The sequence below is a fragment of the Mytilus trossulus genome, chromosome 11, assembly GCF_036588685.1.
Source record: "Mytilus trossulus isolate FHL-02 chromosome 11, PNRI_Mtr1.1.1.hap1, whole genome shotgun sequence".
Lineage (NCBI taxonomy): Eukaryota > Metazoa > Mollusca > Bivalvia > Mytilida > Mytilidae > Mytilus > Mytilus trossulus.
Genome location: NC_086383.1, coordinates 22,727,180 through 22,749,198, shown reverse-complemented (window position 1 = coordinate 22,749,198; position 22,019 = coordinate 22,727,180). Strand labels below are relative to the sequence as shown.

The 22,019-nt window shown below is 31.2% G+C and overlaps 2 protein-coding genes across 2 annotated transcripts; both read left to right on the top strand.

Moving 5' to 3' along the window:
- The first annotated feature begins 228 nt into the window (after positions 1–228).
- On the top strand, positions 229–3,362 carry LOC134689859 (uncharacterized). The gene is made up of 3 exons (XM_063549828.1): positions 229–235; positions 748–912; positions 2,205–3,362. The coding sequence occupies exons 1-3, from the start codon at positions 229–231 to the stop codon at positions 2,549–2,551; spliced, it is 519 nt and encodes a 172-aa protein (XP_063405898.1). The 3' UTR covers positions 2,552–3,362.
- A 9,288-nt stretch (positions 3,363–12,650) lies between these two features.
- LOC134689858 (uncharacterized) lies at positions 12,651–21,814 on the top strand. The gene is made up of 3 exons (XM_063549827.1): positions 12,651–12,912; positions 17,303–17,467; positions 21,450–21,814. Exons 1-3 carry the CDS (start codon positions 12,651–12,653, stop codon positions 21,812–21,814), a joined length of 792 nt encoding a protein of 263 aa, XP_063405897.1.
- Positions 21,815–22,019: the final 205 nt, after the last annotated feature.

The window sequence follows — 22,019 nt, the reverse complement described above, 5'->3', positions numbered from 1 at the left end:
CGTTTCAATTTCATACGAGCACTTTTTTCCATTTGGCATTTAATGTTCAGATATGACTAAACCCAATTATATAGATACACATGTCTGAAATTGAATATGTATAGATTATTACATGGCATTTTTCATATCAGACCCTTTATTGGCCCTTGGTCATGATATCAGCCCAAGAGAGGCAGGCTCGAGGTCTGATATCATGAACGAGGGCCAATACAGGGTTTGATATGAAAAATGACATGTAATGATCTTTTTATCATAAACTTCAGCAGAAGAAATACAGACAAGAACTATTAATTAAAATTTGGCTTTCTGTGAATTTTTAGATAATAATTTACAGACAACCGAATTGTTTTAACTTTAATTGTTTTTATTGATATTACAAGCATTTTGTTTATCTTGTCACAACACTTATCATGTTCTTAGTTTGAAATTTGATCCTCAACCATTTTGTGAAAAGTCTCAAATCACTTACGGTTTTTCGCACTGTGTTGTCGTTATCGAACAAGTTTCTGGAAATGCACGATGTTGCATGTGATAAACGTCACGGAAATTAACGGAAAGGCATGTGATAACATTCCGGAAGCAGTCAATAAAGGTTCCTTTATCAGCCGCTGAGGCAATTCTCAGTGATCTGGTCAATAAACCTAGTAATCCTTTCATAGCCTGTTAATATTTTTAAATGTTATTGAACTGTAAAATTTTAGTAATATTTTATACAAGTATATGATAATATACTTTATTGTATTGTAGACAGCTGGAAGGTTCCGATACAAAATAAACTGTATCAGGCTTTAGGACTCGTGTCTGGAACATTGTTTATGTTAATGATATCTCTGACAATTCATTCCGTTAGTAAGCAAAAGTTGTTCACAGTTATAACAAAGATGATTGCTTTAGGAACAGGTATTGCAGGAGGTATGCTTTATCTATTATAGTATAAGAAATTATTCTAAAACTACAAAACTGCAATTAGCCTTTAACAGTTGTGACATATTCGCATAAATACGAAAACAAAATGTTTGCTTCTCTTTTTCCTTCAGGGACACAAGTAGGTGATTTATATATATCATGTATATATATACAAATTTGGAAATGAAAAGAAAAGTAAAATATCCTCGCCGACATTAGTTTCACCAACGGCGCTCGATGAAAATACAAATTTATGGAAAGAAAGTAAATGATACATTCCAAATCATTGATATTTGATGTTTACAAATGAATTGGTATTTCTGTCGGGGACTTAAATTCTACCAGCAATTATAACATATGCCATTGCGACATGTATGACTTTTTTGTAATTGTTTGAAAATGCAAACTACATATAACAAACTTTGAGGAGCAAAGATAACGGAAAATTACAAAAATGAGCAAGAGAAGAAATCAGAGCTAGTCATGAAAGAAAAACATTTCATAATTTCTGATGATTTCTTAACTTTCAATCTATAACAGCACATTATGATGAACCACAGAGCTATCGGGCTGATAAAAACCTCTAAAATCTAGTTAAAGCTCATGCTGTTTAGTTTTTTCTTCCTTGATTTCAGTGTCCTGAATAGAATTCAGTACTTAAAATACAGCGATAAACTATCATGATTGTATATCATACAAACAACAAAAAGTGGATTTCATATTATTATAACAGTTAAAAATCAAAGGCAGTACTATATAAATTAACAAAATGAATGGAAAAAAACCAACTGTTATGTTTTTCACTTGCTAGAGTCGTTTATGGAAGAAAATTGTGGGTAAACTATGGTTATGTAGCTAGCTAAACCTCCCACCGGTATGGCAGTAACGTTTGTTCAAATATTGATAAATTAGTGTAAGCAACAAAAACAGACATCATTGGCTAGTGGGACAATAATTGGATCACAGGAGCTAAAATTGAATAAACATATATTATATATATTCAACATGATAGCAACTACAAATGTATTGTCTATTTAGATTGATTATTAGAAATTTGCAAAGGAGGAAAGGTGTAGTATTTTCTTTCCTGATTTATATTTACAAGAAAATCGTGTGTATGCAAAATATGTACATATTATTTTTCTTCAATACGGAACCGATGAACCAACATTACTATATATGATATTGCAAATTATGTAATTCACTTATTTGTGTGATAGGCTATTTCTTACTTACAATCTAATGTTTATTTGAACTTAAAACCAGTATTATTGATATCCTTGATATTTTTTTCGTAGGTTATTTCATTTTGAATGCAACTGCAGAATATGTAAAAGGGCTACCCGGAGCTATATCTTTAGCAGCATCTCCAGATTACTTTGTTGAAAAAGAGGATATGCAAATTGGACATAGTTTGGCAAAGTATAGTGCTGTCATAACGATTATAGGTTGTGTCCTAATTTTCGCTAATATTGCTCTCTTTATCCCGCTTGGTGAAGGAAAATGGATTTGGCAGAAAAAGACAGATGTCATGTCAGAAACTATACCTGAAAAAATCAAAAACCCTGCAGAGACAAACAAGACTGTACAACAAGTTAAAAATAAAAAGGATATTGTCACCGTGAAAGAATTTCTTCCAGAGTAATATTCCAGTCGCTTGAAATAGGCAAAATGTATTTAAAACTTATGTACTTTTTTGCACTAGGCTCATACATTGCATTTTAACAGTATTTATAGAAAATGTGTTTTTATCTTGGTAGTTGATTAGTTTTAATTTCATCGCAAATTCTTGTTACTTACAAGAAAAAAGAAACATATGTTCCTCGAACAAATCCAAAAATAGGGTATCAACGTAAAGACAATTAATAAATCCACAGTATTTAGCAGTTTTAAATATTGCATTTCGACAGCTTATTCACAAATTGTATGTAAAGGAACTTTACAAGTGTTTTTATAACGAGTGCAACAAGTATGACTAAATAATCTAGAATACTAATTCGTTTATATATTTCCTACAGCAGACAAAGATTAATTTGTTATTTTAAAAAAATATTATGTTGTGTTAGATTAAACATGTGTATTTATAGAGGATTGGGAAAGCAGTTTTGCAACTTATATAAATCCCTTTCCACTTTGCGGGTGCGAATGCTGCCTTGTAGCGTCATTGTCCTACTCTCTTTCGAAATCTACAAGGGTGTCTTTTACGTTCAAGAGATATGGCTCTCTATTAACACGGGCCAGCCATTTATCGTCCCCTTCCGACGGATTATTATCGTTTCCTTAAGACCATACTCGCAAATGGTGTGTAGGGAGAGCCGAAAAATTCAGTCCTTGAAATTTTCCTCCCGGAATGGGAATTGAACCAGGAACTTTTGTGTTAGAAGTCCGTTGCACTAACCACTATACCACGGCTCTCTATCTAGAGATAATGCAAGAAGATAGTTGTAACATATGTAAATAGGGACTTATATTTATAAATAAGAATGGTACGATATATTATCAGCGTGTAAGGTTCTTTTTATTTTTATTTCTGTAGTAATAGCATCATTTCGTATTGTTTTGTTATTGTTTTGTTTTTCGTATACGTGTGTTATGTTTTATTTTGAGCCGTTATTTCTAAGTAAATTATTGACTTCTTCTTGACTCTTATTTAACGTTTGAGTCAGTACCATTTCAGATTTTGAGATTTGAGAGTTTCTATAATAAGGTTGAATCTAGCATTACGTATAAGAAGTAAAATCACAAATATACTGAATTTAGAGGTAAATCAATTCGAAACATCCATACTCACATGGCAAAATCAAATAACAAAACGCATCAAAAACGAATGGACAAGAACTGTCATATTCCTAACTTGGTACATGATTTTTCCAATGTAGAAAATGGTGGATTACACCTGGTTCTATAGCGCTCACCCTCTCACCTTAATGACAGTCTCATCAAATTCCGTTATATTTACATTGATGCGTTAAATACACAACCACAATAAATAAAATAGTCAAAATATGGGTACATGAGGCATCATTGTATAACAATTTTAAAAGGAACAATTTAACAGAACACAAAAACATCTACTACCTACGAACACATTGATTGATTTGAGTGTCTGACGTCAGAATTTTTTTTTAAGAAGGACACATGTTTAAATAATTATTTAAGCCATATCTAGACTATTATTTCTGCTTCATGTTTCGATTTTTTCCTCATGACATCAAACTAAAACCTTGACGAATCAAATTTTTGAAATGTTCAATATCTCATTTGTCTGAAACAGGTTGATCTTACGTACTTTGTCGTTAGCTGTGAAAACAGAAATGACATATCGGTCAACAATTTGCAATGGTGTCAGCATACTTTTCAAAGGGGTCATTTCGAGTTCTCCATTAGATTTTCTCTATCAAGGTGATCGTACGCGTGATAGGGAACGCAAGCTTTAGATCATCCTATCGATTGAGAGATATTGGCGCCATATGCCGACGCTGTTTGAACATTTCTACCTAGAAATTCAAATGTTATCAAATGAGATGCTGATATTATATCTTTTCTCGTTAGGTTTTGTTCTCAACCGACTCTCACTGCTAATTTTTAGATGTAAGCCAATTCATCATGATGAATAAACTAAATCCATTGTTACACTCATTTTAAGTTAATAGAATTTGTAACATACTACATCTTTATAATTTTGCTTTAGTCATCGAAATTTCAGGTATGAAGTGATAGGACTCTACCTTCATAGTGGTATGTGAAATTTAACAATAATGTAAGCTTCTTTTAATTATTAAAAAGTATGTCTTATATCAAAACAAGAAGTCAAGAGGAGGAGCAGAGATGGTTACCATAAGAAAAGCTAATTATTTGTTACACAACACGGCATCAAAATGTAAGGTCTGTTGAAATAGTGCATTTCGATAATGTCAGATTGTTTTGCAAAGTAAGATTAGTCAACATATTTTTTTTAATGACGTTACCCAGGACATTTTATGAAACAAACATGACTAATTGTTTCAATTTGTCTTTTTGTGTTGAACAGGGAAATTTTGTGTAAAGGATAGAAAAAAAAGTCAAACGTTTGATTATGTTCAAAGCGAATAGAAACTTAATTTGTATGCAATCTGACAGATATAGACATTTTGTGGTATTAAGATTGAGAATAGAAATGGGGAATGTGTCAAAGAGACAACAACCCGACCAAATAAAAAACAACAGCAGAAGGTCACGAACAGGTCTTTAATGTAGCGAGAAATTCCCGCATATCTCCTATGTATTTAACAACATTGTTGAAGCCAGTCGTTTTGGTTTTTTTTCTGATTGAATTGAGGTTTCTAATTGCAAAAGATATTTTAGAGCCCTCAGAAGACTCAACAACACAGCGCTGTTTGTATCTACATTTAAAAAAATTGAATACAGTAATAAAAGATCATCCAGTTCTTCAATTTTAACTTATATTCGAAATGAACATAGAACAAACATATGATTATTCAGGATGTTATCCCAAGTTGCAACACTCAAATTGTATAAAGATATGAATAATTTTGTTGAGTTTGCATGTGCATTGTTAATGCTCTATTCATTATAGAGTAATGTATGAAGTGTAACATACAGAAACAAGGTGTTGTTTGGAGGTTGTTTATTTTGCGTGGACAACGCACATTTGTCATGGAGGAAGGGCAGTTGCATATGCATGGACCCAATCAGTTGTATATATTCTTATTTATAAATGATATCACAAAATTAACAAAATAAGACTAATTACCAATGTCTTCTATTTAACGTTTAGTCAATTGACTGTCATAATTCTCATACGAATTCTACATCAATGTACCCTCTTCTTTAAAACACATATGGACTGCACATATAAATTATCAATTAATGCAAGTGAACATCGAGAAAGTAAGTCGTGAACAACAATAAAAATTGTCAACCTCGTCCATCGAAGCAAATCCTTTAATAATTTATTTTACAAAAGATACAAGAAGATATCGTATGAGTGCTAATGAGACCACTCTCCACAAGAGTCACAATTTATAAAAGTAATCAATTATAGGTCAAAGTACGGTCTTCAACACGGAGACTTGACTAAAACCAAACAGCAAGCTATAAGGGGACCCATTAATTACAAGTGAAAACCCATTCAAACGTGAAAACCATCGGTTTAATCTTAATAAAAATCGTGAAACGAGCACTTATGAACAACATCAACAAACGAGAACTACTGAACATCAAATTCCGGATTTCTAGTACAGGTGCAGGTGCTACAAATTGCAGCGGGACTATTTGTTGTTCTGTTAAGTCTCAATTTTACACTACTATTATAAGTAATCTTGTTTGAAGAAAGATATAAATCGTTTGATATACAAACAAGGAGACAAGGTATGATTGCCAATCAGACGATAATCAAACACAATTGAATTGGAAAGGTTTAAACATTGCATGATCGACGATAGTTCAACGTGAGACCATTAGCTTTTGTGTTCAATGCTTGGACGAAACTCCTTACTCATGTTACTTAAACAAGGAATACAATATGATTCTCTTTATAAAAAAAATGACAGTTCAAGGAGTCTGGTAAATTAATGATGTAATTGATAACTGCAGACAATAAGTGAACTTGTAATAATTAAAAAAATGCCTATCTATTCATGCTTTCATGTATAACAAGGTATAATTCCAGCAATTTAATAAGCGTAAAAATTCTAGATAATACGTGTTAATTTTATGAGCCATTTATATCCAATAATACTATTACAATATCTTAAAAATCTACAGAAAACATGTTCCAATAGATAAGAAACCAAATGTCACAGAAAAAGTTGTCCTGAATCCTAAATGAACATCATTACGAATGTGGAATAAATGCTGGATTGCTATTTTTCATAACTACAATTTCTGAATAACAGTTTATCTTATACATCATGTACATGATCACTCTCAGAATATGGAGACAAATGATTTTTTTCTACGAATAAAGTTCATAAAATCAATAAATGCACGGTTTGGCCTTTTATAGGCGCAATCGAAATAATAGAACATGTATTCTCTACATTTTCTGAAGTATTTGATGTATGATAAGAATTTAATAGATAAGTATTTACAATTGTACTAATTAAACTATCTAAAAATGGAAAACAAACAGACAAAACGTGTACATTGTGATTGATGTAAAGCATTAACATCGTGTAATTAAGGAGTAAGTATAGTACAAGACCTCAATTTAGAGGTATACACTTTCATATGTATCTCACAAAAATAGCATTTGAATAATTTGATGAAAATGGTGGGTTTCATGATTGTTTTAATTGTATTCTGTACTGAATAATGTTGTGAAAGAAGCGTTGATAAGAATCATAAAACAAACTTCAATGCATGAACTAACATCATGTCGTACGCCAAACACGCGTTTCGTCTAAATACTGATTATAAAATCTAAATTACTTGCTGATTATGAAATCAAAACTACTTGCCGTATTTTTCTTCCTCTATAAATGGTATTTGTTTGGAAACGGGAAGTTATTGAACTTTTTTAAAACTTTCTTATGGAAATAAATTCTCTACATATCATATTCTTTTTTTTTTGTATGTGGATGAACATTTCACGTGAGCACGCACAGTCTCTGTTTCTCATAGCAGTGAGACAACAAGTGTTCAATTAAAATATAGTCGATTAAGTTGTCAGTAGTTTACAGATGTTAAAATTTCATAAATCGATTATAATAAAAAAATACTCAAAAAATTAAGGTAATCACATGATATCGATAAGAAAGGTTATGATGAGTCTTTTGTCTTTCTGGCGCAAATACAAAATTTAGTCCTGGTATCTATGATAAGTTAATTTACAACCACTGGGTCGATGCCACTGCTGGTGGAAATTTAGTTTCCCTAGGGTATTACAAGCCTATTAGTCAGCACTTTTTTGTTTTGAAATATATCGTCATTGATATGGTTATATTTATAAATTTGCTGTTTACAAAATTTATATTTTTTTTAAATACTAAGACTTTTCTACCTCGGGCATAGATTACCTTAGCTGAATTTGGCAACACTTTTAGGAAATTTGGTCCTCAATGCTCTTTAACTTCGTACTTTATTGGCCTTTTTAACTTTTTTGGATTCGAGCGTCACTGATGAGTCTTTTGTAAACGAAACGCGCGTCTGGCGTATATACAAAATTTAGTCCTGGTATCTATGATGAGTTTATTTGCTCAGAGTCCATTACCGCCCATGCAAATTCATAATCAACGCAAATGTCACAATCGGTTTAGGATACACGATTAAGGCCGTGTTCACATTGACCTAAATTCGGTGTTGTGTTAGTGTAACTCACACGTAAACTAAACAGAATTGCGTTTATATGTAGTTAAAATCATGTTTTATCTACACACAGTAGATACTCAATGTAGGCCTTGTGTAGGTTAAGTGTACACTAAACTAGGCATTTAGGACATTAGTTTAACCGTGTTTATATTTAAGGAGGAAACTTTTTTGGAATAAAATTGATAATTTCAACAATTGATAATAAAGTTATTTAAAGAAATTGTTGTCTCAAATGTATATTATGTTTATTTCATGTAAAAATAACGTACTTTATTAACCTCTGATCAAGACTCAAAGCAGCATCATTGCCGAACCAATAAGGCAGCACCCTGTGATTTTCGATGGAATTGGGGGGGGGGGGGGGGGGGGGGGTGCGGCTTTGGATATTTTTGGAAAAATATCTGAATTAGATTTTTTTTTCGCGCGAACGTTCAAAAGAAATCTCAATATTTAACGCTATAATGTATGGGAAAACTCTTGATTCAGAATATTTATTTTCATCATCTGTATGATCAGATTATTTTTATCCAATTGGGGATCGGAATATTTCCAACCCCCCTTTTTGAAGTCCGGCACGTCATTTCGAATAGGTTAACCAATTTATAATTGATGATAGCAATTAATGTATTTTTAATATCAGTCGTTCATTCTCATAACTTCGAAAGTATAACACCGAATCATATATCTTATATGGCTTCAATGAACATTACATCGAACAAAAACTCTGAGGATTTCCTTGTCTGTATAGGATACCTAGGTGTCCCTAAATCCATTCATTGCATGTTTTAAAAAGGAAATGAAAAATACAGTTAAAATGGTCTTCAGAAGAACAATGCACTTTAAACTGTAAACTCGCGTAGTGGTACTAACCATATGTGGTTTCTAACCCCCACCCCCCCCCCCCCCCCACCCCCAACAAAAAGTAGGACTACTATTACTTTGTGATTCCATACTGCATATTAAGTATATATATAGTGCAAACAAATTAAAGGAAAAATATGCTTCACAAGTGATCAGTATGGTAGAAGTTCTTTTTGACAACATATTTGTTTAAATTTAGGTATACTTTGTTTTCAACAAATTGTCGGCACTCCTATTGAAACAAGCAATATGCCTCTCATCGTTGACCTCTTTTTATTTGCATGTTAGTCAGAGTTCCTTAAGACAATTATCAAAATTAAATTATCAAGAAGCCCGATCATTAAAATTCATAATCAAATTTATTGATGATGTGCTTACCATTCAAAATCAAACTTTTCTTATCTCATTTTTAGACAAATTTGACATACACGGTGTAAGTTAATACCATATTATGAATTAATGAATAATGAGACGATTTGAATTTGAAATTATCAATTTCACCCACCTAAGTAGAAGTATATCAAATCCTTCTGCATATGGGATACGCATTTCCGAACACATTCGGTATTCAAGAGCTTGTAGCTGCTACCAAGACTTTGTAAAAGGTCATCAAACTGTGAGCAGAACGCCGATGAACCAGACTTATGTAAAAGACCACCTCGTCCTATTTCAGGAACGTTCATCGAAGGATGACAAGATATTTTTGTGTGTAAACTTCACAAATAATACACGATGGTCTTGAAGTATAAAAAATCGTAACTGTTTGGGAAATCCTCATAATTACGCAGTAAAGTATTCTATTATTTGTGTTCGGAAATGTAAACCTTTACGGTTTATTCCAATTTTGTAACTTACTTTTGACATGGCTCGGTATTTATGCATCTTGCCATTGTGTTGTCCTTTTGTCCTTTTTTGTATTCTTGTCTATCATGTTTGCTTATTTGCTATGTCTTTATGCCTCTTAAATTTTTATATTTTTGTTTGCTGTTTAGTGATTAACAATTTAACACACTGTTGTATATCTATAAAAGAAGATGTGGTATTTTGCCAATGAGACAATTCTTCACATGAGACCAAATGACACAGAACTTGAACTAAAGGTCACCATACGGACGTCAACAATGAGCAAAGACCGTATCGTATAGTCAGGTATGAAAGGCACCGAAATGACAATTTAAAATAATTCTAACGGAAAAACTAACGGCCTAATTCATATACAAAAAATGAACGAAATACAAATATGTAACGCATAAACAAACGACAACGACAACCACTGAGTTATAGGCTCCTGACTTGGGAAAGGCACATACATTCAGAATGTGGCGGGGTGAAACATATCAGCGGGATTCCAACCCTCCTCTAACTTTGGACAGTGTCGTAACAGTAAAAAATAAGAACGAACCATAAAAATCAGGTGAAAAAAGGCTTACCTCATCAGATGGATACACATACAAATACTACATAGATTGAACGTGGGGTCCAAACAACAACAAAGTACAGATCAGAGAGTACCCGTAGTTACTGACATCTAGTTCAAAAACACTAACAACAACAACAAATCATGCATCTAAGACTAACTTATCTATCAGTACACAACCAGCATCAAGTTGGATTGTGTGTAAAGGCGTCATTAAACAGTCAGAGACAAACATGAACTTGTGTAACGCCAAGATACAGATTGTAGTTCCATGAATGTGTATATGAAAACAAAAATATATTTAGTTTGCTTTGAATTTACAGATGACAAAATTACCTTAGCTGAATATTAAGATCGATTTATAAATACATGTACCAATAAAAAATGATCAATGATCTACATGGATCTAGTTACAGCGTTGAAATGGTAACCTTTGAGAATAAGTTTATTTAAAGGATCGATAAGTTTACCAGGATCGTTTCTTAAGTTCCGTAACCACACTCTTTTTTGCCAACAATCAAACTGCCGTTATAAAAGCACTACCTCTTTTGCAAGACGTACCCTTATGTTTATATCTCATTCAAACATTGAGAGTGAATATTGAATAGGGCGTCTAGGGACATGCCATGTTGGTTATTTTAAATTATTCAGGAATTAGTAGCTTATTAGTCCCTCTAAAAATAGTATATTTTTTGCTTAAAAATGGTAAATCTAATTCCATGTACTGACTGCACAAAATATCACTTGTAAAGATCAAATACATTTTTGTTTAAGTGGCTGGGACACGAAATCATGGTTTTGTTGAAAAACGCCCATAAATCAAGATATACAAGTAAATTTGTCTTAATAGATATTAACCTGTATGTATGTACTTCGAGAGTTTCGTCATTTATTTTTTAATTTTCTGTTAATGTCATCAATTAACTGGACATTTGCATTTTAACACACAAAATACCATAAATGCTGAAAGACACATTTATTATTTTTCAGTTACTATTATCCAATAAAGAAATTACGATTATCAAACAAGAAAAAATCCATAGAGTTACGATTATCATCCCGAATTTTTCAACTGCAATTTTCAAAGCGCTTAGACAATTCCAGTGCACCGTTACGATTCAAATATGATGTAATGGTATAGAAAAACTATTGACAAAAACATGTTACATTTGAGAAAAATGACTGTAAAGATTTTACCTATATCTGCCGTGGCCATATTGGGATAATCGTAATTGCAGTTACGATTATCTCTTTTATACCAGTGCTTTATAAAGTAATTTAGAACAAAGTTATATGTATGATAAAAATATGTTATGATGAGTTTATTTAAGTTAAGTACAAATCCAGAGAAGCACATAATACGGGTATCATTAAATATATGTAATTCATTCTATGACGATGCTATTTAGTTCGCCGGAAATCAAAGAACCTACAGGGGCTGCCTATTTAATTTGAAATATCTATTACGCTTTTATTTTCTTTTTTTTCTGCAAGTGCTTAATGAATTTAATCATATAAGGCGAATAACTGAACAAGTGTTATCTATTTTTATGTAATATGTACTTATTATATTATCATTTTCACATACAAAGACAAATTTCATTTCAATTGGATTAAAATGATTTCAATCAGACATAAAATATCTTCGATGACAAGGACTAGAAAATGCATTGGTATATTTGATATTCTGTTGAAGTATACAAACCGTAACAAATAATTATAAATAAATAAATATAAGTGCCTCGTCTTTGTCCTTGTCAATAATTTAAAAAAAAATATATTTCTCTGTCGACTGTTTAGTAAATTTTTGTTTTTCTAATTACTAAAACAAATAAAAAAAATGCAAACTTCAATTTTATACATATGTTGAAAGCCATTACTAATTTGACCCAGCGGGATGTTTGCACAATTCAAATCATATATTTGAAAACTTTAAACTGTCCATCACACCAACGATTTCAGCTGACTTTATTACGTAAGCACTATTGTAACTTAGTAATGCATATACAGAAGCGATAAAACTCAATTTGATTTTATTTAATATACACTTTATGATATTAAAACTAATAGAAACGTAGGTCACGTGATTTGAAGTTGATATAAAAAAGGCAAAACCTCGGTATCTGGAAGTTTGTGCAAAGAGATACATGACGTAATGGCCAAATGTGTGAGATCGTTTTTAAAAGTGCCTGTTGCCGTTCTTCCAGTGGTGAATGTGATTATTTTTATTGTTGCAATTGTGATGTTAATCATATCTCTGAATCCTGGAGTAAAATGGAATGAATATCTTGATGAAATAGCGCCTGGATTTTATGTATATTATTTTCATACATTGTGGACGAGTTTAGATGCTAATGCCTATGAAGGAAAACTTGGAAGCGGAAGCTATTCCAAAATATTAAATCCCCATCATGATGGTGAGGTTAAATGTTTTGTGTTCAATAAAAAAAAAATAGAAAAAGTACAAACATTCTTTGAAGGCTTTTATTCAGTTTATTTCATTTGCATATATTCACTATTTAGACAATCATCTGAAATGAAATGTTTTTTTTTATAATTGTGCTTATACGTCCGTGTGCAGCTAACATGTGAATTGCAAATTTTGTATCAAAACTTTGTTTTTTTTCTGAATCATGTTATTCATTTTATTCTGACATAAATTGTTTACTGGCTTCGATATTTCTTATACATATATACATATTATATAACCATGGGAACGCTTATCTTCAGATAGAAAATTCCATCGAGTTAAACAAATATTGTTGAATTTGCTTAATGGGGTAAGCTGTTCATATCTAGTAAGATATATGCATGACCGTGTCTGCATTGTCGACTTAAATTGCAAGGAACGTCAAATCTTCATTATCAAAAATATTCTACAACGTGTGAATAAATATCAAAAACTCATATACTCAGGCAATTTGTGCATGCTAAAGAGATTAAATATGAAAGTATTTGATTCCATGGACACAAATTTACTTAAAGGTTTGTTTGTTTGGTATTCACATTTTGAAGAAAAGTTATTCATAAAGTTATGGACTTTGCCATTGTTTTTCCTTTTAGTTAAATAAACTAATTTATAAAGGTAATAACTACACGGTTGAGAAAAGTTTCGTCCAATATGTTTAGGGCCTAACATAATTCGATAATGTATGCCTGGAAAAGTTTTTTTCTATTTCTCATTGTATCAAATCTAGAACTCTTTCGATGATTTGTTTTGTCAAATTTTATTTGTGTAATTATTCATTTTCTGTGGGTGTTGATTTATATACAGACTGATACGACCTTTATAACCAATTGAACATATAAACATTCAACTATTTTGGGACTGTATGATGTCTTTTGCTTGAATTATGTATGCTGTTGCTGTCTCATTGACGTATATCTCTGTACTGATGTAAAATGTTTCAAATATTCAACTCGCATTGCCATTGTACCTGAATTTTCTTCATAAAAGAAGCTTGAATCGAATACAAATATCATTTTATCATTTTGGGAATCGTGATTGCATTTTGATAAATTCCTATAAAATAAAAGTTAAAACAATTTAAGAATCTGTTTGATAGTTGTATATCTCTGGTAGTCCTGTCAATTCTCCTTTTAAACATTTATCCTGTTTTGATAAAAAAGTGAAATCTCAAAAATACTGAACTTAGAGTAAATCAATTCGGAAAGTCCATAATCACATGGCAAAATCATCAAAACGCATCAAAAACGAATGGACAAGAACTGTCATATTCCTGACTTGGAACAGTCATTTTCAAATGTAGAAAATGGTGGATAAACCTGAGAATAATATTTGTTCATAAATCTAGTGTATGATCATGATGATTATGAAAGTGTACAAAAGTATCAGTTGCGTTTTGCATATCATGCATTAATCATTGCCAGTTCTAAAATGCAGCTACTTATATAACAATAATCATGAATTGATGTAACACACATTTTTTATCTCTAAAACCCAAATGAGATACATTATTTTTGGTTTCAATTAAATAACATATGATTATCAAAATGATACTTTAAGACATGAATATGGCAAATTATAAGAAACTTGAGCTTTGCATTTCATTGCCTGTAGATTGATTGTTTGATTGTTGGTTGCTAAACATCCAGGGGCAAATATTAATGTATGTTAAGAGCAATTTTATCGCCTGAAAATAAGGAACAACAACAGTTATCATTACACCCCTTTAATTTGCGTAATGATTAAGATTTATGAAATGATATGAAATTTCGGAAGTAAAATCGTAGTTTTGACCTTAATTGCTCGGTGTATATGTAAAGATTTTACAGATGACTCTTTTCAGATATATGTAGGACTCTAATCTATGGTGAGTTCCAAATCTATGGCAGATTCCTAATCTATGGCAAATGTGACGTCTTGCCGTTCCAAATTTATGGCAGTTTTTTGTTGTTTCGAATTCTATGGTAGATTTCTTGCAAATGTAGATCACGGCAGTACATATACGATCAATGACTTATCGTAAACAAGTGGAAATGAACGACAACGGGAGTATGTCTATAAAAAAAGCTGGTACCTTTATTTGGAAGGGTGCTCTAATCTATTGATTTCAGTATCGTTAGCAGAAGCGATGATTGATATATTGCGCTATTCAATTGTGACGTTATATGTTACTTTTTGCCCCGGTAAATTACACAAATTAAAGATTTGCCATAAATTTGGAAAAAACAAAAATCTGCAATATATTTGAGTTTGGTGACGTTTGTAATGTCATATTTGCCATAGATTAGGAATCTGCCATATGTTTGGAACCCGCCATAGATTTGAGTCCTACATATGTAACAAAAATAACTGGAAAAAAAATAATTAGCTTAAATACAAAAATAAACTGAAAAATAGTTGTTTAAGTATTAAATTTTTTTGTGAATATCGCATTCAATCATGGTCATCACTTTAAGTAACGATAGACAAATGATTGATCATAAAATATATAAAAAAAAAATAATGAAAAATGGACCAATCCTGTGTTATGAAACGATTACAACATCGAGGTGTCCTTTATATTTTAAATAATGATATGGACGGTTCTGAACTTTTTCAATTTTCTTATTGTGTAAAGTTTGAAGTTTTCAAATAGCAATATTCCATTTGTACAGCAATACATACCTACGAAACTCTTATCTTAAGGATGTACTTAGATAAGGTTTTGGCATTTGTGACACATATTCGGACTCCTTGGTGTTTTTTCGATACATTAATACAAAATAAAATATTTTGCCCCATGACATCTCTTTAGTTTGTCATATGAAATTCAATAGCTCATAAAAAGTCATTAATTAAAATTATAGCAGATTGTTGATGTTTTATTTTGATTTAGGACCCAAATAATACCATTGCAAATATAAAGGAAAAGGTCCGAGTCAGCCTTTTCCCGCCATATTGTAAATATCAAATATCTCGAAAAGAAGGTCCATGACATATCAATATTTTTTGGTTATTTTGTTTCTTAATCAATACTCTTCTGACTTATATTATCAACTTAAAATTCTTATTTTTTTTCACAAACTCTTACCTAAGTACATCCGTAATTGTTTTTTTTTTTGTTTTTTTTTTGTTTACAAATGTATATGAATTTTTTTAACTCAAGGTACCTGCTCACATTGAAACTATTATGCAAAGGTTGATATTTACTTAGCAGGAGGAAATGGTTACCATTCATTGATGCTTAATCTAAGTACAAACAAATTAATGTGATGTTGCTTTTGTCACAAGTCTCAGTATTATAACGTGATATTTCGTTTTTACTGGAATTTTAGTCACTGTTGATCATTATTGTGTAAGTTATTTTTATTTTGAACGTTTAAAGATTATTAAATTTCAACTCCATATATATTATTATCAAACATTAATACCAAAACGTAAGGTACCATCAATAACCTTATCATATGTGCATTTCTAATAATTTCTTTAGTTAAAACCGAACCCATGGAGACCATTTATATTTAGATTGGGTTAGTATGCCGGCTCATTCTAATACACTGTTAAAAATGTAGCAGTGGTGTTAAGTTCCTTTATAGTTCGTTACATAGTGTAGAAGTGACATAATACGGCTTTTATCGGGTCAATTATAAGTTCGATCTTAGCTCTCATCCTATTTGGCATTTACTGACCCCAAATATTTTTGTAGTAGATCACTACCACAATATGTAACAAATCATACTAATATGAGCATAGATAAATTAATTGACAGAACGCTATTTACATTGGACGACAAATATATGTGATGTATAAAATTTTCTGACGTCAGACACGCAAATCAATGAATGTGTTTGTAGATAGATGTTTTTGTGTTCTGTTAAATTGTTCCTTTTAACATTTTTACACAATGATGACTGCTGTTCCCATATTTTGACTAATTAATTTATTGTGTCTGTTAAGTTAACGCGTCATTGTAAATTTAACGGATTTTGATGAGACTGTCATCAAAGTGAGAGGGTTAGCGCTATATAACCAGGTTTAATCCATCATTTTGTACATTTGAAAATGCCTGTACAAAGTCAGGAATATGTTAATTCTTGTCCATTCGTTTTTTATGCTTTGTGTATTTTAATTTTGCCATGCCATTATGGACTTTCCTAACTGATTATTCTCAATGTTCAATATGTTTGTGATTTCACTTTTAAAACATGCATTTTAGAACTATTGGCGATCTGTTGTTTATTTTTAGTTAAGGAAGTAGGAGTGGCTTGAGATAACCAACACCCTTTGGTAGGCAAAGTATGTTTTAATTGTTCCGATTTGGATAATAAAAAGTTTTTAAATCGTTTTTTTCATAATTTCAGAATCGTGGAAGAGTCCTATACAGAATGGAATATATCAGACAATTGTTGTGATCTCTGTGGCCTTACTTCTTCTTATATTAGGCATAGCATTGCACAGTGTTACAAAACAGAAAGTGTTTACCATTGCTGTTGACATAGGTGCTGTTGGGGCAGGTATTGCAGGAGGTAAGTATTTTATTTGGACTGGTCTTTCTGTCGTTAATATTGTCTTTGAATTTGTTTCTTATTGATATTGTTTGTTTAGTTTGAGAACTCAAACTTTTCCAGACTCCGGTATACTACTTTTGCCTTTAACCTATCATTTATGAGTTGGTGAAATGAAAGCTTACACAAAAAAAATAGTACACTTACATGTCCATTTTGGTGAAGTTAAGTAGCTTGACTGTTGACCTGGTATCTACCTTAACCTATGCCTAACAACCAAAGTTCCAACTTCACCGCAAGAAATTTTACACAGTTAAAAACTAGTTTTGTGTCGGTCAATGATTAGTATAAACTCACTTATCCGGTGATATAAGTCTTATCGTCGACAAAAACCTCAGGGTGTGTAACATTAGGAATATTTTTTATAGGTTGATATTTCTAAATATGGATAGAATTGGATTATCCATACACAGTATAGTGATATGTAGTTGATAGCATTTTTTTAAGAGTGTGAAAATTTACCTTACATAGTATATTTGACATTAACCTGATATGTATGCATGTTCAATTAATGTGATACTTTTTCTTTAACATGCAATTCAATCGTTAAACAAATATTCAAGCAGACGAGTCTCTTTACTGTTTACACTCCTTTGTTTAGTTATTTCTATTAGAAAAGTCTGTTATATACTCGTCATTTGTACGGTTATTTCTCGAAGATAGGCATAATAATTGCCCCCATTTTTCATTTTACAAAGATTTCTTACAATCTCTGTTTTTGCCCTGTGTTGGTTGAATGTCAGTTTTGTAATACGTCAGTCTTCACGTTGGGCCTTTTATAATAGTTTTTGTAAGAGGTTTTTTACTGTTTTGCCTATCATTTCCTATTCCATTATTAAGATCCTTATTCAATGTTTCAACCTCCGGACTTTTTTTGTTTTTCCTTTACCCTTATTTAATTATCATTATTTTACATGATGAAAAAAAGTGATTAACAATACAACTTCTAGGATAAAATATCATAAGGTCAACAGTAAACGGGTGAGCTTTTTCGCTCTTCTTTTCTTGTGATATAACTTAAATATCTCAAAACCTTATATACGTTTTAACTTTAACCAATCTAGGTGTGGTATCGTATATTTAGTTATTTTGGTTGTAGTTTTTATTTTAGTTTATTTGGTGCCTCCAATGAAAGTACCAAAAAAACACACGAAAATAAATGAAACATGAACAATTGAAACGCCACAATCGCGTACCGGTACAATGATATCGTCATGATAATTGTTAAGAAAAACATTTTATGTTATCATATCTTTCGTATATTTACAACAATTATATACATAGCCAAATCTGCAAATAAATATCTGATATAATTTTTTTGACAACATTACTATACAATTTTTAATTAATTGTCAATTTGCGGAAATTGTTAGGCCACAACAGGATTTTTTATTCACACATGTCATAAATATGCCAAGTTATTGCTAATAAAGCGCCGTTGAACTTCCCGAGGCATGTAAATTATTCATCAGCAATGAATTAACATATACTGCAATAGAGATCATAAAATTAATTTCATAGGATATTTGAAAAAAAAATAATAATCTTTTTAAACAGTTATTTGAATGGTAAAGATTGTATTTCTTATTTTTCAGTTTTATACCACGATATACGGATTTATTGCAGTTGCATCCGTATCCGATTCTTTCATTACTTTCACTTTGTAGTGTTTGTAGTTCAATGATATGTTGTAAATAAATGGTTAAATAAAAGCAAATTTGAATGAGCTTGCCACTACTGTTGTTCCAAAATTAAACATATCAATTTAATGAAGCACCAAAATAAAACACATGCTGTTCGAGAAAAAAACCACAATGAAATCCAGACGCCAAAATTTTCCAAATTTACGGTATCTAATAAGTAGGACAGAGGAGACGATAGTTGTACAGAAGAAACCAAAAACATCTTTACCGTTTCGTACACCTAAAAAATCAAAAGTTTGATATCAATATTTAGATATAAAGTATATATTAAGTTATTACAATCTAAAATTTATAAAATGACAACCACTTGAAATCGTTCAGAAACAACCAAATGATTAACACAAGCAATTTGAGAATCACTTGAAGTTCGTGATTTTTTATTGGAAAAAAAAAGTCCAAACAGCTAATCCTCTCGGTCTCAATGACAATATATTAGGACAGGGTAACATAAGTAAAACTTTTGTCGATGTCATTAATATTTTCGATAAACGAAAATTTTTTAATCAACGTATGAAATCAGCGTATAAATTATACATTTGCTGATCAGTGATCTATAATAAAAAATAATGGCACACATCAAGTATTATGCAAACTGCGTCAGATACCAATAAGTAAATCATATGCTATTTTTCTTGAATGTGATCAAATTACTTTTTTCAACCCGTTGTTTGAATAGACCCGTTTTATTACAGCCTTTTGTCATTACAGGATTTTTTCTAGTATCCATAAACCTGAAAATCATAAACAGCATTTTCTCAAATAGAAATAGATAAATAGAGTTATTGATTTTATTAACTTATCTAGTATATACGATGACTCTTCCCTCCAAAGCTAAATACCTCCATATTTTCATTAATAGAACCCCCTATTATTTTTTTTCATTTTTGAAAGAGAAAAGTTTGAAGTGTTATTATATATCAGTTACATCCGACGTCAATATAAAAAATAAAGTTTGTTCCATTTGAGACTGTGAAACATGTATTTTAAAAATAATAGAGTTAATGCTATTACCATTTTTAAAATACAAAAACTCCCAGTACTCGCAAGTGTTCGTATCGGCAGACAAAGCAGCTATTAATGTAGTGACGGTATGACGCATATACTACACGGAAGTTCTCTAAAACTAAATTATAAATTGTTCTACATTCAGATCCGTACTCTCCACAGAGAGTCAAATTGTAAACAAGCATATCACTTACGAACAGTTGACAGTCCCTACTATGTACTGGTTTCTAAAATTGCACAAACACATTAAAATTCATGTATATCTCTGCATCTAGTAAGTGTTCTGCAACGTATAAACCCCGTCTTTTAACTATCTCTCGTACTACTATCAAAAAACCTGTTATTAACTTGTTATTGTTAATTATTTTCCGAGTGTTGAAAAAATCTTAAGAGGTTTTAGATAAAATACATGCTTTTGTTGGCCTTCTATTTCTGTTTAAAGTTATGATTATTTTTCTCTTGACACTTCACTCCAACACAATCTTATCAAGAAAGAATTTTACCTGAAATACCTTACTTTAGCTAAGTCTAACATAAAAAGCAGTAGTTGTCCTTTTCTAAATTTAGACATTTCAATTTCTAAAGGAAAAACTTCATACTAAAATTTTTGACAAAACAGACGATTTTTGGCACTCTTGTTTTCCTTTTTTTAAAAGCGATCTTCCATTATTCAATCATACGGAGTTTATTTATCACAGCCCGTGTGTGAAGTAGTGTAATAGATTTTAACGAACGTGATCAATATATAACTGGAAAATGATGAAGTAAAAATTTCGTTACCATAAATAACAGTAGTTGTCGTTTGTTGATGGGGTTCGTAAGTTTTACTCGTTTCTAGTTTTTTTCCCTTTTGAATGGTTTTACACTTATTATTATGGGGGCTCCTTATAGTTTGCTGTTTGGTGTGATCCAATGCACCGTTTGAAAACTGTTCTTTGACCTATATAATGGTTAACCTTTATAAATTGAGACTTGGAAGGAGAGTTGTCGCATTGGTACTGATATCTATAATAATTTTAGATGTGTTATAAAATAAGCAAATTTTTGAATAATCTATATTAAATCTCCAAACAGCTTCTCGGAACTATGAGAAGTGTAAAACGACATGACAGCTTCATCATACATGTACTTCCGCTTACATCAATAGAAATATTACTTTCGTGGTATGGGTTCAGTTAATGTTATGTTCGTTATATATCTTGCAGGTTAATTGATAAGGTAAAAATCTTTTGCAGGATACTTTTGTTTAAAAGCAATCAAAGATTATGAAAATGGAATATATGGAGCTGTTGCAAAAAGATCTAGGCCGTACTACTTTCCTGAAAAAGAAAACATGGAAATCGGATATACTCTTGCAATGTACAGTGCCATCATGACGATCGTTGCTTCAGTTTTAATCATAGTATATATTGGTCTGTACATTCCGTTTGGAGAGGGAAAATGGATCTGGCAAAAGAAAACAATTGTTCTACCAGATATCGAGAAAAGCGCTCCTCCAGAAACAAAAACTAAAAGTATACCAAAGAAAATAGGTCAACAAAGAAAGGCCAGGCAAACTGAAGGAAAAATGATCAAAGTGAAAGAATATAGAAGCAAATAAACTACTTTTTATGCTCGGCTGATTTCAAAGAATTTATCTTAACATTTACTTTTTTTCTATTTTACAAAAAAAAAAAAGTACATAACTTTGGATTAGGATTGATTCATCTCACATCATGCTAACTTGTACACGTTCTACTTGAATAGTATCGATCACAGGAAGAGTTTATTGATTTCTAATTTCAGTTCTGTTACTGATTGCATAC